The sequence below is a fragment of the Lycium barbarum genome, chromosome 9, assembly GCF_019175385.1.
Source record: "Lycium barbarum isolate Lr01 chromosome 9, ASM1917538v2, whole genome shotgun sequence".
NCBI classification, from domain to species: Eukaryota; Viridiplantae; Streptophyta; class Magnoliopsida; order Solanales; family Solanaceae; genus Lycium; species Lycium barbarum.
In genome coordinates this window covers 117349401-117366735 of record NC_083345.1, presented here as the reverse complement: position 1 = coordinate 117366735, position 17335 = coordinate 117349401, and the positions used below count along the sequence as shown (strand labels likewise).

Here is a 17335-nt window from a genome sequence, read left to right as displayed (position 1 = left end):
GCGAAAATATAGTAAGCAACAGCCCGTGATTCCTGTTTCACCTAACTTTTTGTATAAAAATGCATGCAAGTTAGCATCAAAAACACCACATAATTCATTTCCATCTCATTATTCGTGGATTAAGAGGTTTTGATTTACGAGGTAAGAAATCCATAGGGTTCAAAAAATATAGTTCTTTTTTCATCAAAAACAAAAAGTTGGAATTTTTTATCAAGTTTAATGTTGCTATTTGAAGATCAAAAATAAATTAAATGTTTATATTCTTCATTATAAGTTAATCTGTTGTTTCCGTTCATACTCATGTGATTATAAGAAGTGAATGTTTTTTGTTGTGTTTTGGGTTTTGAATGTTTTTGTTCTTTGGAAATGCAATTTACATTAATTAAACGAGAGTTCTAGTGAGCCTTCTTAAAATATGAGATTTGTAATCTTAAAAATAAGACATGTTACTTGTTGCATGTAAAAATGACTCGATTGTGCAAAAATTCATGCAAATTCAGAAAGATTTTGCGTTTATGGGTTCTTGATTCTAGAACAAGTAGTTCATAACAGAAATTCAAAGTTCTGACCAAAGCTATACAGGTTCTGTCGAACTTGTAACCCATACTCTAGCTCTGCTTTTGCTGACGGTATATATTACTTAAATCTATTAAACAATAGGCTAATGCATATTGTTTTTAAATATACTACTATATTGATTGCATATTTTGTTAACATTTTTATAGATCTTATACAGTTTATTTACTAAATCTTTTCTTTAAATTGTTTGCAGAAGAAGCATGGAACATACAAAATTGCAAGGGCTATGCCTAGTCATTTATTCTTTAATTATGCTAAATGGCAAAACTGTACTTGGAGGGAGCCAAAAACCAAACGAAGCTTACATGGTTGATTTAACTATTCTTGAAAGTGCAGTGTCAAAAGGAGCTGGTAAAAATCTTAGTTTCTCTTTATATGTATATATGCTCAATATACACTATTTGGCTAATGAGGTACGTACATAGACAGTGTAAAAGAACTTTTATATTTTCAGATCTCCCAAAAAATATATATTACTACACATAATCGCACATAACAAGCCAAATTGGTAACGTGAAAATAAAGCAAGTTAATTACCTATTACAACAAGATAAAACACATTTATAGAGTAAAAAAACTAATAATCATGTTATATATTTATAATAGTTGAATCCCTTGGTATTTGCGTAATGATACTATATGCAATTAGGAGTGATAAATGGGCAGCCATTTTGGCTGAATTTGGATTATAATTTATTTGTTTTATAGTTTTTACAATTTGATTTATTAACAAATAACTATAGTAATAAATTCCTTCTTTATTATAGTTATAACATATCAAATAAAAAATAAAAAAGTAGTTTGACATGTTTTCATGCGTGAATTTGAACTACCTAGTTAGTCAAAATCAACCTAACTTTTAAATGAGCTAAACTTATGCGTCAAGAAGGCTGAATATAAATGGGCCGGTCATTTAACTCGTTCAAACTCAAATGGATTTGACGGATCATATATTTATGGGCTAATTTTACCATTTGTATATGCGATGGGTTACTATACATATACGTTACTAATATATATTTCCATCTGATATACTTCTAGTTTGCTTGGATGGGAGTCCACCAGCGTACTATTATGATAAGGGACATGGAGAAGGAGCTAATAATTGGATTATCTACTTTAGGGTAAGGGCTATGGAAATATTAGTTTGTTACAATTTTGAAGCATTTACATAATCTTACAGCTTCAATTTTTGTTTATTGTAATTTTTATTCTAACTTTCATATTTGAATTTAGGGAGGAGAATGGTGCTATAGCGTGACAGATTGCCTTGATCGTACAAAGACAGAAAGAGGTTCTTCAAAACTTGCTCCAAAGCAAAGATCACTTTATGGAATGCTTAGCAACAATAAAATAGTGAATCCAGGTAAAATATATTTAGTGCTTAGTTAGAATCTCATCAATCATGCTATTATGTCTAAATATTCACATTCATGTTTAAAATTATATATAGATTTCTACAATTGGAATAGAGTCATGGTTATTTATTGTGATGGATCATCATTCACCGGAGACGTTGAAGAAGTTGACCCGGTATACACAATCTTTAAGCTCACTTTTTTACATCTTTTAACAATTTTTTTTTTTAAATATGGGAGTATATACTTTTCATAACTTAAAATTCGTCCTCAGCAATGAGGTTATCAAAACATTAATCGATGAAATCAGAAAAACTGTTTGGTTATTATTTCTATAACTTTTTTTTTGTAGATGCACAATTATCTACAAATACATTAACTATGCATATTTTTCAGGCTACTAACCTTCATTTTAGAGGCGCGAGGATTTTCCTTGCCTTGATCGATCATTTCTTGGCGAAAGGAATGAAGGATGCTAAAAATGTACGTCTCTGAAGTACCAAATCTTGAATTATGAATCATCTGATTTAAAAGCTTAAGCTATAACAAAAAGAGTATTTTTAATTACTTAATTATATTATGTCTCAATAACATAAGAGTGCATTAAAAACATTTTACAAGTGTGTTAAGTTAGTTTACACTTATTTGGCAGGTCATTCTCACAGGTGGTTCAGCTGGAGGACTGCCTGCTTTAATCCATTGTGATCGTTTTCGATCTCTTGTTCCTAACTCTGCTAGAGTCAAATGTCTTGCTGATGGTAGCTATTTTCTTCATGACAGGTAAAAATTAACCTAAAAGTTTGACTCAAAAGTCACAAGTTATAAGCCCATCCAAACAGACTCTATGTCACATGTTATAGAGTCTGTTTGGATATGCTTATAAATTATGACTTTCTAACTTATGATATTGGATTGTTTTTGTTATTTTGGCTTAAAAATACTTTTTATCTTTACTCAAACACTACAAAAGTGCTTAAAAACTATTTTGTCTTGAAAATACCTAAAATAATCCAATCTAAACAGGCTCATTTTAGGTTAACTTAATAGATCCAAAAACTTATCACCTATATATAATGCACGTAACCTAATGTCTATATGTGATTAATAATACTACTACCAGACAGGGAGCTAGTGTTCTAGTAACGGGTTCGGTAAAACCTAATTGCTTTGGTTAAAATTCTATATTTATGTTTAGTAATTCGCTTGATATGTATTAATAATTTATCCAGAATTCAGTAAGCTATCTTTTCAGAATTAAAATAAATAAATTCAAAATTCTAGATTCGTCTCCGACTACTAGATGAGTTACAGTTTTGTTAATTTGTGTAACAGGAAAAACAAGGACATGACATTCATGGAGACCGTTAATGAAGGACTGATTAACTTACATGTACAGTTCCTTTTCCATATTTTTGTTCTCTCCCTCTTTCCTTATTAATGCCAAAGTATCCTCACTAGAAAAAAAGGTTTTTCCCACCAACATCCAGTGGGAAATTTATGCTATAAAACATGATTGTCCCACCTTATTCTCACTGGGAAAACTCATCATGGGAAACAGGTTTCCACTGAAACGCTGGGAAAATCAATTCCTAACTTTTCCGTGTGAAAACTTTACTATTTAGGTTTTTTCCACCGACATTTAGTGGGAAATAGGCACTGAAAATTTTTCAGTGGGAAAATAGTGATTTTCTAATAGTGCCTCACAATAATTCAATATTTGTATGTTATGACTTTCTTTTTATTTATTTTTTTCTAAAATCAACTACAGCAATCAGCCAAGATGTTGCCATCATCCTGCACTTCAAAGATGAAACCATCCTTGGTAAAAATCCATTGCCATTCAAGGGTTTTAATTTAATAAATTATTTACCCAATTGTCTTTAGAAATTAACTTTATAGTTTAAATGAATTTGCAGTGCCTTTTTCCACAATATTTTCAAGAAGGAATCAAGACACCATTTTTCATAGTCAACTCAATGTTTGACACATTTCAGGTCAACTCAATTCTCCATTAAATTCATGAAAAAAATAAATTAGAATTTGATATCAATGTCTCTTGATAGAAAGTTTCCACTTTCTTAATTGTATCTTATTTGTCTAACAGGTCTGATTATTTTTGTTTGATTTTCGTATGGCAATACGACACTTTGTATAACTCACATAGATCATGCCCTAAATATAAAACTTACAAAGAAACTTCAAGAAAAAACGCCCGAAAATATTTAGGAATTTTTGCTCAAATAGCGCGCAGCGTTATTTTTTACTAGCATGTATACATAGATTATAATCATACTATACATGATTATACACATATTATACATGAATATACATATATTCAGGAGCGGAATTAGAGCGGTGGAAGGGTGTACGGTAGATTTTTTGTGTTTGTGTACATAAATAAGTTTTGAATGTCGATCATAAACAAATCTAAAATGTTAGCTCAAATGATCCAGGGTATTCAAAATTCTCTCTATTATCCAAGGTTCGATTCCCAGGAACAACATTATACTTTTTTAGCTTTTGCTGTTTTTTTTTTTTCGAAACCCTTGAGTGAAAATTTTGGATCTGCCACTGCATATATTATACATCCGCGACTATCTTTAGTTTACATCCGCAACTATCTTAGTTTAAGTTGGGTCATGGGTGAGTGGCTCTTTAGGTTAACTAAGGGATTTAATTTATGTTGCTTGCCTTGGATTAACAATTGTTTATCTTCAAATGTTTTCAGATAAACAAGACTTTTCCGGGTTATTACGACGACCTTTTTAAGAATACATGCTCAGCTTCTCTTGTTAAAAATTTACAAGGTCAGTGGTGCAAGTTCTAGCTAGGCCAAACTTCATAATAATCTATTTATTAGAGAATTGTTTATGCCCAAGTCAAATTTGGATTTAATTAATTATGAATTAAATATGTAAAATCCATGATATTTGGGAAACCTCATGTAAGTTTTTGTTGTTTTATTTCAGATTTCAAACAGGAATTTTTAAGTGCTTTGCCCAAACAAAGTCATTCTTCATCAAGAGGAATGTTTATTGACTCTTGCTTGATTCATGCCCATATAACAAGTGGCGTTGGTTGGAATGGGTTCTCAGTAAATAATAAGGTAAATCAATTTCAGTTTCAGTTTAAGTAACAAAACAAAAATTATTCATTTTAGGTGTTGATTTGAGGTTTTGCATTTTATGTTTTGTATAATCTTTTCACAAATAGCCAGTTAGAGTCACTATTTACTTTTTCTAGCCGATATATATATATATTATACATGATTATACACATTATCTATGGAGTATTGTATTATATATCCTCCTACTATTTTTAGTTTAAATGGTTGGGTGAACGGCTATATAAGTTAATTAGACTGTAAAACATGGTTGCACTTTAACATAGGTATTTGTCATGAAACACCATAATTATAACCAATACAATTTTATAAAGCATATATCTTCACTCACTAGAAATAGGCCAAATGACTCTACTCCGTAGCTAGGGTAGAGGCATGCTAAGAATCATTTGACCTATTTTTTTGTTTGAACCTATGATTCTAAAATTATTCGAAACGATCTTTGCTACTATATTTGAATCTTTTAAGAGAATTCAACAATTTATATATAATAAATATAATTGTATTAATATTCTATTTGCGCAAAATAATTTTCTAATGAAGGAAATTCAATTGAAGTCTCTTCGTGAAACCTAACTCTACCCTTGCTATCAAATCGAGTGTCATATAAAAAAATAATCATAGTTATAGGTAATTATTCATTTATAACAGTGAATTTGGTAACCTGGAAATCAGGAAAGTGTCTTATTCCAACTGGTTAAAGTCTGTTAAAATTTCTTTGCAATTTCAATGTCTAAGTTGTGTGAGTGCGTGTGTTCGTTTTTGATATCATTACACAAATAGTCGGTCGGTTCCAATATTGTTTGCTTAGTCGGTATACATAGATCATACACTTATTCAACATGGTTATACACTTATGATACATTCACCGACTATTTTTCATTTAAGTGATTGGATAGACAGTATTTTAAGTTTTTCTTTTTTTTGCAGACAATTGCACAGGCATTTAGCGACTGGTACTTCGACCGGAGTCCTGTCCAATTGATAGACAAGCCAGATTTGCCACAGAATTGTTACAAATTCCCTGCAATTACAAACTTTTGCACCTAAAATATCCAGAAAGCTACTTAACAAAAAGCAGAAAAAGAGTACATTCGCTATTGACTACTACAACAACAACAACATACCCAGTGTATTCACAGAAGTGATCTGGAGAGGATAGGATATATACGCAGACCTTACTCCTACCAATGAGTGGAAGACTATATTTTTAATAGTTGGGACCTATTTAAGGGTATTACTCCAGAACGGATTATTGATAAATGCAGAAAGGGTGAAAGATACTTACCATGTGAAATTGACGAAATGATTTCATAGTCCATTAAAAATGTTATTTATATATAAAATGTATGATACTTTTTACTATAGATGGGTGAAAATAATGTAGAAGATTTATAAGAAAAGAATGAAAGATCTTTGCAATTATTTTTCTTCTATTCAAATTATAAATGGACATAGAAAATCATTACCTTTAATGTTATAAGTCCAACATTGCAAAATATTTACTATATCTCTGAGAATTCTTACAAAATGAATATATTAAACTATGTTATCGTTATGCCCAAAAAAAAAATGAAAGAGCATATCGAAAAAATCCAAGATTATTAGAGTATAATGGAAAAAATGTTGAAAATATTAATGGTGCAAAATGCAAAGAACTCCTATTAATTAGTTCAAAATATATTTATGCAAAGAACTCCTAATAATTAACCCTATTTGTTTTGGTGCACTTTATGTTTCACTACTAGAAAATCTCTATTTTCCCACTGAAAAATGTTTAGTGGCTATTTCCCACTGAATTTCGGTGGGAAAGAACTTTAAATTGTAGTGTTTTCACAGAGAAAAATTAGGAAGTTTCTCATTGTTTCAATGAAAACTTGTTTCTCACCATGCGTTTTTAATTTTCAGTGAACTGGTTCGATCGGAATAAGATGAGAAAATTATATTTTATAGCACAAATTTTCAACTGAAGGCGATCGGAAAAAGCTATATTTTAGTAGTGTTATCTCTTTTGGGGAAGGTGGTTGTACTTGGTGGTTCCCTTCTACATGAAGAGTTAGGTAAAAAGTTCAAAAGGTTTTTCGATGCATAACGCATTCCTTAGTGTAATCTTTGGAGATATTCCACTAACATTTATCATCAATTAATTTAGATATGTTTAGTTTTTCTCATCGATGCCACAGAATATATTATTGAAGAAGTGTATGGCATCTGGAACATAACGCATTTAAACTTCTTAACCATATCTTCGAAGTAATTTATAGCGTGAGCTTGCTCACATTATCAATTTCAAGTCCACATATAAGAGGAGAATTGCGGTAGGTTGGTAGCCGGCATAAAACTAGTCAATTCATGATGAATTCTGACAATACAAATATCATTTGGACGTGCACACCTTGGCAATGGTTACATTGGTGCCCCAATGTGATGAAAAATAGGTCAGAATAATGTTGGCCTGAGATGAATTTATATTAAAAATATGATCAGTGAGGATTCTTATAGCTAGCTTAACCCAATTTGTTTGGAACTGAAACGTGTTAGCTCGGAATTTTAAGTTTATGGGTTTCCACCCATCTCAAATTAAAAAGTAAAAAATAGAAATAAAAAAAAAAAACCGAAATCTAAATGGTGACCAAGGGGATTTTAACCCTTGAACAAGAGGAGAGGAGCAAACCTTATCTGCCACTCGACCAACAACACACTTTGTTAATGGACTCCCAAGTTGTATTTTCTATATATTTATAGAATTTTTTAATACAAAAATTGAACCCGCGCGAATGTAACCCCATACAATAAGCCAGATCCACCCCTGGTTGTATATCTTTAGAGTAAATTATTACTGAGAGTGTTTAGAAAATAACGATTATATATTTGGAGGAACTCTTACATGTCGTATAGCTAGGAGTGTACATAGATCGGTTTGGTTTTCTTTTCACCAAACTAAATCAACTATATCTTTTTTGTAAAATCTATGAATCAAATCAAACCGACATAGTTGATTTTTCTCCTTTTTTTGATTTTTTTTGGGTAAGGTCTCCATAAACAAAATATGTCACTAGTGGTTATAAAATTTTCTTTTATCTTGGTAACATACAATAATGATATAGTGTTTCCCAAGAAAATAATACAAAATGTGAGATGAGTCATGACATTTTGGTAAGCTATAGTGTCACTAATAATAAAGATAATTTATCGTTCGATGCGATTTATTGATTTTCTATGAACATTCCTAATGTCATGTATGACATTGGATTCTTGAAAAAAATGATCTATGGAGGCCATAATATTACCTTGAGCTTGATCAAGGCTGTTATACTGGAGAAATGGTCTATATATGCATCATGAAGGACAGAGACTTTCAGACAGTTTAATTTGATAAGTACATAATTGACTGCTGTTTCAATGGATCATTAAAGGAATACTTGATATCTGGTATGGGCATTGTACAATTTTTTAACCACTTCAAGAGATTAGTTGATGATAACCATAATTGGGGAAATATATGGAAATAATTTATCTTTCGACATGATTCAAAGAATATCTATTTTGAAGGTTGAACTCCCACAGCTGACTTAGCTAGTAAATATAAATTAAAAGAATAGTAGTCATGCTCCCAGTTTCATTTTATTTTTAGTTTGTTTTGAAAGAAAGAAAAAAATTGAACTTTAAACTTTTTATTTTACCTTAAAAAACATGTTATGCTATAAGAAGTCTCATCATAAAATGAAATTGTGGAAGCACTAGTTTCAGACTTTCAATCAATGGATTCAATTTTACACCCATCACACGGCACGAGATGTTCATTGATCAAATTAAACACCATTCTGTAAAGGTGAGACAATCCTCATCTTGTAAAAATATATAACTGAATTGGCTCTAATTATGCCTTTTGAAGTTCTACAAAATTTAATTTCTTGTTTTCTACAAAAGTTTCACTTCTCATCATCTTAACAAATTCTGTCTTGTTGTATTATTAAAAGGAAGAATATAATAGTACTTTTGTCTCTTCATTATTGGTAAATTATGATTTAATTCCTTGTGATATATGATTCAACATATTAACTCTTGATTAATTAAAATGTGTGTTTCAAATCAATTTGTCTAGGAAATATATCATTTTTGGAATATTTTTAGTAATAGATTAGCCATCAGGATAAGAATACAAGTTTATCATAGAATATGAATAATTAAATAGTGGAGCGGTTAATAATTCTGAAAATTTGTGAATATCCATAGACAGAGATCAAAAATGCACATTCAAGTAATTGAAGGTCAAATGTGATTAATTAGTCAAATATTACAAAAATAAAAAATAAAAATTTATCAATAATTGAGTGACCAAACAACACCGTTAACCCTTATTTAATTATACAAAAATCGATTGAATACTTATCTCCCTTTAATTTGTGCTCCACTTCAAATGACACCTTTGGAGGTCGTTGGAAACTAATCATACATTGAGTTTGTCCCTATAAAAGGAGTAAACTTCCTTGTTAGATATCATTCTTTCTTTGCAAGAGATTATATGTTACTCATTCCTTTCTCTTTTTTTTTCCAGTGTTCGGTATTGATATCGGAAGCTCAATTAATTCGGATGTACACTACAAGCTCATTTAAGGGGAACACGCTTCCTAACAGAATTTAATTTTTTCATACTTAGAACTCGAATTCGAAACCTCTAATTAAGGGCGTAAGAAACCTATCCATTACACCACAATCTTTATTTGTCGGCAAAAGTCACTTCTCAATGATCACGGCGGCAAGAAACGTACTACTGTTTGGTAATCTGGTCTTGTTTAAATCTCTATTAGACTAAATTAAATGCCAATTATTTGTTGACATATAAAACTGTACATGCTAGTCATTCTTTTTCTTTTCTTTAAGTCTGTGTAACACTTAGAGTTAGTAATAATGTTATTTTGAAATGTGAAGAATGAACAATTAATATCCAATTTCTTAACATTTAATTATCTTTTTTTAAAAAAATAAAAAATAGTTTTCATGTTGAGTCTTTGCCGGACAAAAGCCCTTCAAACGCTCCTTGTCAATATCACCATTCTACAAAGTGCCATAGCAAAGGGAGCAGGTGAGAGTTATCTTTCTTAAGTTATTTGTTGATTATATCTATAAAAAGTTCTTTTTAAAAAAAAAAAAACTTATTTACACGGTTTAACCAATTTAATTATATATCAGTTTGTTTGGATGGAAGTGCACCAGCATTCCTTTTTCACAGCGGAACTGGCTCGGGAGTTCAGAATTGGCTTCTTCACCTTGAGGTTAATTATTAGAGAGAATAATATTTTGGTTAAATGTTTCTTTTAATTTTCGTAATATATGACTCAACACTTTACATTTCAGTTTATTAAAATATATGTTTGTGGTTTTGTGTTATTTGAGCCGAAGGACTTTCGGAGACAACCTCTTTATTTCTACGAAGTAGGGTAAGGTCTGCACACACTCTTGATATAGTAAAACTATTTGTTTTTTTAAAAAAATTAAGTTTTCTATATTTTAGTCATCTTCAAGCAAATTACACAATGATCCGAGGGAGTTTACAAAAAGTGATTTACTCCTCCCTTTTCATCTTGAGGTTAAACATCCTACTTTGAGATGGTGTAAATACAAAAGAAAAGCTTGAGTACTTGGTCATACATACATGAAATCAAGCTAGCGTTTGGCCCTAGATTCCCAAAAAAAAGAAAAATTGAAAAATCTAATTTGGATGAAGTTTTCCAAGTTTTGAAAATTTGTTTGGTCATAGTTTTTCAAAATATATTTCACTTTTTGTTTTGAAAAACATGAAACATCACTTGTACCTACAAGTTCTCAAAACTATCAAGAATACTCAACCATACAAAATATGCATACTTGTTAATCCCAAATTTGCGGAACATGATATTTTAACAACAATTGCTAGCTACTATAATTCAAATTACAATACAAAGATCCATCTGTGCAAGAAAAAATCAACAGTAATAACTAGCTATTCTTTAATATTATCTACCCAAATTATACGAACAATCTTCACTTTATAGAAGAGACTGTTTTAATTGTGGAAACATGGTAGATACAACTTTAATGGAGGAACATGGTAGATAGAATTAGTTGGGTCATAAATAGATATATTTTTTTTTTGGTAAAACACAAAAGTTTGGGGTAGTTTTTAAAAGTTTTGAAAAGGCCAAAACATAGATCTTGGCCCAAAAACAGGTTTGAGCTAGAATTTGGGAACTTGAAGATTTGTTTTCAAAATCTGTCAAAATTTTATGGCCAAATAAAGATTTAAAAACAAATTTTCAAAATACGATCCAAAAATCTATGGCCAAACGGGAGCCAAGTATCAAGATTACTAACTATGCCAAGTATCAAGATTACTAACAATGTCTACTTCCTATGTATAGACAATTATGTTCCTATCTATCACGGTGGATCCCAAGTTATCTCCTTCTTCTACTTTATAATTGAAGGTGATATATGTACTCTTCAATTATAAAGTAACATTACAAGCTTAACAAAACACAGAGACAAATAAATGATGGAACAAATAATAATTTTTCTTAATTTGTGAATATCACAAGAAAACGGATCAAAAGGGCACGTTTCCAATAATTAAATGTTACATGAGCTCAGTCAAATATCACAAGAACTGAAATCGAAAAATACACCAATAATCGAGGGACTAAATATGCTATTAGCCCTAATTATTAGTACTATATTTTCATTTTACTTTAATTTTTCTCATCTCCAAATCTGATTTTTTTTTAGGGAGGTGGATGGTGTTCTACTGTTTCAGAATGCCTCAGTCGTACTAATCAGCCAATTGGATCTTCAAAAAATATGCCTCTGCAAGGTGCTTTCACTGGAGTTCTAAGCAATGACCCTGACATGAATCCTGGTATATATAAGTAATTAGAGATAATAGGTATTTTGGGTCCCTAAATTTTTAATTAGTTTTATTTCCACCATTTACTTACCCATGTGTTATATTAAGATTGTACTATTATTCTACATTTACGAGAACATACTTCTAGTCCAAGAGCAACATATTTTCTGCATAAAGGGATCAAAAACATACATTTTAATTGATTCAAGGGTAGATATGATGAATCATACATCGCAAGAACTAAAATCAGAATTTTATCAACAACCGAAAGACCAAAAGTGCTGTTCTCCTTAATAATTATGCTCTTTCTCTCATATTTTTTTTTTTTTTTTATATCAGCTCCTAATTAAAGGTCATCTCTGTCCAACTTTATAGTCTTCTATGACTGGAATAGAGTCAAGGTCAAGTACTGTGACGGGTCATCTTTTACTGGTGATATTGAAGAAGTTGATCCAGTAAGTAAAAGTCACCAAATTAAGTGTTACGCATTCAATTTGCATTGAGGTTTATAACAGAGAATATGCTAATTAATTAATTAATTAATTAATTGTATCAGGCAACTAATCTCCACTACAGAGGAGCAAGAATTTTCAAGGTGATAGTGGAGGAATTATTAGCTAAAGGAATGTCTAGTGCTCAAAATGTACGATTCTTTTTCCTATCCCACCCTTTTTTCTTTTAGGTAACAAAGACTTAATTATATTAAATATATGCATCATAATAAAGTACAAGGTCACTTTCGACTGAATAAGGTAAGGTACCGGAGTCTGGAGTCAGGCCCTATTGTTATTATTATAAGCCATTAATGGCTCTAACAAAAGTAATTTTTAATTTATTTATCTGCTATAAAGCCATCGACAATAAATACAGGAGGAACTGTCAGTTAGTGAACTATGTTACCAAAAGTTTCGTTCTTGCAGCTCGTTTGTTAGCTAATACGCAGGGGCGGACCCATGTGTAAAGTTTGGGTGCTTCGGCACCCATTAAACTTAATCACGGAGTGTATAATTGTATAGAAAATATAAAGGAAACAGATATAAATAGTTAATAGAGCACCCCCGAACTCAAAATTCCTGAGTCCAGCACCCCCGAACTCAAAATCCTGGATCCGCCTCTGCTAATACGTTACTACCTTGCTATGTTCCTAGTGAGTGTGGCTAAGCATAGAATGTTTTGTTGTCTACCTCATCAATCACCTGCATTCAGATACCATCCTACCCTCTTATTTCTTACTAATCATTAAGTATCTGAAACTAAATAAAGAAATTCTACAATATTTCATAATAGGTTATCTTGAGTGGAACTTCAGCTGGAGGATTGGCTGCACTACTAAATTGTGACAAATTCAAAAATTTCCTCCAAATGGACACTAGGTTGAAATGCATTTCGGATGCTGGTTTCTTTCTTAATGTGTGAGTATATTATCATATGAATCTTGATAATTGTTTACTCCTTCCGTTCACTTTTATTGTTCAGTTTATACTTTGCACATTCTTTAAAAAATAATAAATGATATGATTATTTTATCATCAGAGACGGTTTCAGAATTTAAACTCTATGAATTAAACATTTAAGATTTTAACATTGAATCCATTATATTTTTAATGTTATGATTCCTATCTACTACTCCCTCCGTTTCAATTTATGTGAACCTTTTCGGAGTACGAGGGTCAAACTTTATAACTTTGACCGTAAATTTTGACATAAATTTTTGAAGTTTATAATTTTTTTTATATATTTAGATACTACATTAAAAGTACTATAAGTCAGGATAATTTACAATTCAAATCATTTCGAAACACTATAAGGAAAATTTGGTCAAAGAACCACCTCATAGACTTCCCAAATAGAAATAGGTTCACATAAATTGAAACAAAGGGGGGGTATTTATTATAAATTTAATTATTTTTTACACATAAATTTGTGCTCTGAATCAAAAGTTAGGGGTTCACTTGAACCCCCACCTAATATGTTACATCCGCCTTGGCTTACCACAATACCATATTGATGGCGTATAGTTTAATGGACTTGGAAAATGATTTGGGAAAAGAATAATTAATGTTAAGGGTAAAGCAAGAAAAATAAAATTATCTTTTTCTTGATATATTAAAGTGGACAAGTAAAAATAAAAATTTATTTTTAATATAGTGAACAAGAAAAAGTAAACCAATGGAGTATGTGTTATGCTTTTTCTTTTTCCCTCCCTTTTGGCCAATTTCGTATGAGTTTATGCAGAAATACAATTGCTGGTAAACCGGAGATTAAAGAGCTGTATGAGAGAGTTGTTGTGTTGCATGTAAGAATAATCATTTAAGCAGTATTTCAATTGTTAATTTTAGCAAATAATTTAACCCTTAAATTAACACATTAATTCTTGATTCTTTTGAAATTTAGGGGTCTACCAAGAACCTTCCAGCATCTTGCACCTCCACTTTAAAGCCAAGTTTGGTAAGAGATTTATTTTGAGATTAAGAATATTTTTGATCTCTCTTGATAAATTCTAATTTTGATTCTTATGGTATCTGACTAAACATATTTAATCTTCAATTAGTTGAAATGTACACTTTTGATCCCTCGATATTTTCCTAATAAATGTTAACTAATTGAATGTTAATGTGTTTTATCGAATATCATACGGATTCAAAATCAGAATATAACAATAACTGAAAGACCAAAAATATTATTATTCCGGTTGGTTTTTTGATATACTAAAATGCATGATATTTCTCACAGCATAACTTTTGATCATAATTATGCAGTGCTTCTTCCCTCAGTATGTAGCACGACATATTCAAACACCCCTTTTCATAATTAATTCGGCCTATGATTCCTGGCAAGTTAGAAAGATAATATAATTCTAAGAATTACTAACTTTTATTTACTGCATGTTTAAGCTTTCTTCCCTTAAGTTTAGACTATAAAGTATAATATGTTTTATCTTTTGATTTATGAAAATTAGGTAAATAATAGTTTGGTTCCTGAAGATGCTGACCCTCAAGGCATTTGGAATAATTGCAAGAAATATATAAATGAATGCTCACCTAGTCAACTCAATATTCTCCACGGTAAGTATTTTTTCTGATGGGGTTCTCCATTTTATTTTATTTTTGGGGTTTGGGGGGGGGGGGGGGGGGGGGAGGGGTTTGGAGAGAGGGGGTTAATAACACTTTTGGTCCTTTAATTATTTAAAAAAATTAATTTTAGTCTTTGAAATATCTGACTAAACATATTTAATTTTAAATTACTTGAAATGTGCACTTTTAATTCTTTTACCTATGAACATTTACAAATTTTCAGAATTACTGACCGCTACACCATTTAATTAATTATTCGTGTGTTATGTTAAATGTGTATTGTTTCCTATATTTGAGAGATAATATAAATAGTCCAAATATATCATATTTCCTGCCAAAAAAAAATAAAATCCCAAAAGCACACATTTCAGAAGGTTAGATGTATTGAGTCCTGTATCGCCAAGGCCAAAACATAATTTATCAATGACTGAGGGATAAAAAGTGCTATTCTCCATACGTATAAAATAAAGAGGAATGTATTTTCTTTTGACTCTCTCTCTCTCTCTTTATCAGATTTCAGGTTGAAGTTTTTAAATGCACTAACGGAATTAGGAGGGACTTCATCTATAGGATATTTCATAATATCCTGCCATTCCCATAATATCATAGAAAGACAAAGTTATTGGTTCTACAATAACTCTCCAACATTATCTAACAAGGTAGCGATGGAAATAATCAGTTATGAAAATATGATCCGTCTAATTCGTATAAGTTGGGGCGGGCCAATTTACCAACTCAATTCATTTTGATCCACATAATTCAGTCCATTTAAAAGTTGAGTTGATATGTAGGTTAAATGAAATAATTGCACGGTTTTCCCTTCAAGTGGACTGGTCTTTAATTTTTGCCATTCAAAATCGAACTTATGTCTAGTGGGGCATAAGTTCTTTAAGGGTGCGGACATAACTTGTATATGTTTTGATGTGTAACTTATACGCCTCTAGGCATAAATTTAATTTTGAATGGCAAATGGCCAAAAACTAAAGGCCAGCACAAAATAGGAATAAAAGTACAAATGACCCAGTTTATATTGACTAATGAAAAACTTAGTCAAAATGTTTTTAAAACTATATTTACAAAATATATTATATATACGTAATAAAGAAAAAAAGTTTTATTAGGTAATTAAACAAATTATAAAAACAAAAAAAGAAATTTAGATTCAATAATAGTTGGGCGGGTTAATTAGGTTATAACCCATTATTTAGCTCATTTTGACACAATTCAGTTCAGCCTAATTTACCTAAATAACCTTTGAAGTTTGAACAAGTTCACGCGCAATCTATTAACTCAATCTATTTTGACCCGCCTGATTTAGCTCAATCCGCGTATTTGACAACTCTATATATAACAATGTCTTTTTTTTTCCTTTACTTCTAATTTGAGTATTTTTCGGTGTTTAATTTATACATGACTGTTGAGATGAGACTAACTCGTTATTGCAGACAATTGCCATAGCTGTTGGAGACTGGTTCTCTGAAGAAAGTGTATTTCAGAACACAGATTGTCCTTACCCTTGTGGCCAAAAATTCTGCCATTAGGAACAGCTAATTAAATTAGGTTGTTGTATCATCATAAATTAGCTATGTTTTTCAACATAAAATGCACCAATGTATGATATATGAATTTTATATGTCTGCTTCCTCTATTTCAAAATGGATTTCTTTTGTGTAAATAAGATATGTATCTAATAATTGTGATCTATAGGAAGATAATGTGACATAATTCTATGGCTAAGGATTCATCTTTTTTGGCTTTTCCCTCCATTTCTATTTTGTCAATTTTTGGTCTTGTGAGATTTTGTGTTCATTTATTTTCTCATTGATGCCACATAATATATAGTATTAGTATTGAATAAGCGTATGGCATCTGGAAGCATTTTAACTTCTTAACCACATTGTTGAAGTAACTTTGCTAGCGTGGGGCTGCTCACATTACCAATTTCAAGCCCATATAAAGGAGGAAAATTGCGGTAGATTAGTAGCCAATGTAAAGCTAGCCAATTCATGATAAATTCTTAACAATATAAATAATGTTGGGACATGCTCACCTAGGCACGTGTTACATTAGCGCACAAATATGATGAAAAATAGGCCACCTTGTTAGCCTAAGATGAATTTCAAATTGAAAATCTGGTCAATGAAGACTTTTATTGTCTAACTCAATTTGCTTGGGATTAAAGCATAATAGTTTGTAACAACATCTTTAGAATAAATCGTTACTGAGAGAGTTTAGAAAATAACGAATATATATTAGGAGGATTTCTTACATGTTATGTAAGGACACAGTTCAATTTGATACTTTCAAAAAAAAATTT

General features: G+C 30.8%; 2 protein-coding genes across 2 annotated transcripts; both read left to right on the top strand.

Moving 5' to 3' along the window:
* On the top strand, positions 1 to 6536 carry LOC132609601 (pectin acetylesterase 8-like). Its single transcript, XM_060323664.1, has 13 exons — positions 1 to 141; positions 773 to 930; positions 1621 to 1703; positions 1816 to 1945; positions 2033 to 2112; positions 2334 to 2420; positions 2590 to 2717; positions 3270 to 3327; positions 3706 to 3759; positions 3854 to 3931; positions 4666 to 4744; positions 4907 to 5043; positions 5992 to 6536. Exons 2-13 carry the CDS (start codon positions 780 to 782, stop codon positions 6109 to 6111), a joined length of 1185 nt encoding a protein of 394 aa, XP_060179647.1. The 5' UTR covers positions 1 to 141; positions 773 to 779; the 3' UTR covers positions 6112 to 6536.
* A 3526-nt stretch (positions 6537 to 10062) lies between these two features.
* On the top strand, positions 10063 to 16618 carry LOC132612237 (pectin acetylesterase 8-like). Its single transcript, XM_060326546.1, has 12 exons — positions 10063 to 10147; positions 10255 to 10337; positions 11827 to 11956; positions 12320 to 12399; positions 12501 to 12587; positions 13232 to 13356; positions 14180 to 14240; positions 14339 to 14392; positions 14704 to 14781; positions 14904 to 15009; positions 15532 to 15677; positions 16464 to 16618. Exons 1-12 carry the CDS (start codon positions 10063 to 10065, stop codon positions 16557 to 16559), a joined length of 1131 nt encoding a protein of 376 aa, XP_060182529.1. The 3' UTR covers positions 16560 to 16618.
* The last annotated feature ends 717 nt before the right edge of the window (positions 16619 to 17335 follow it).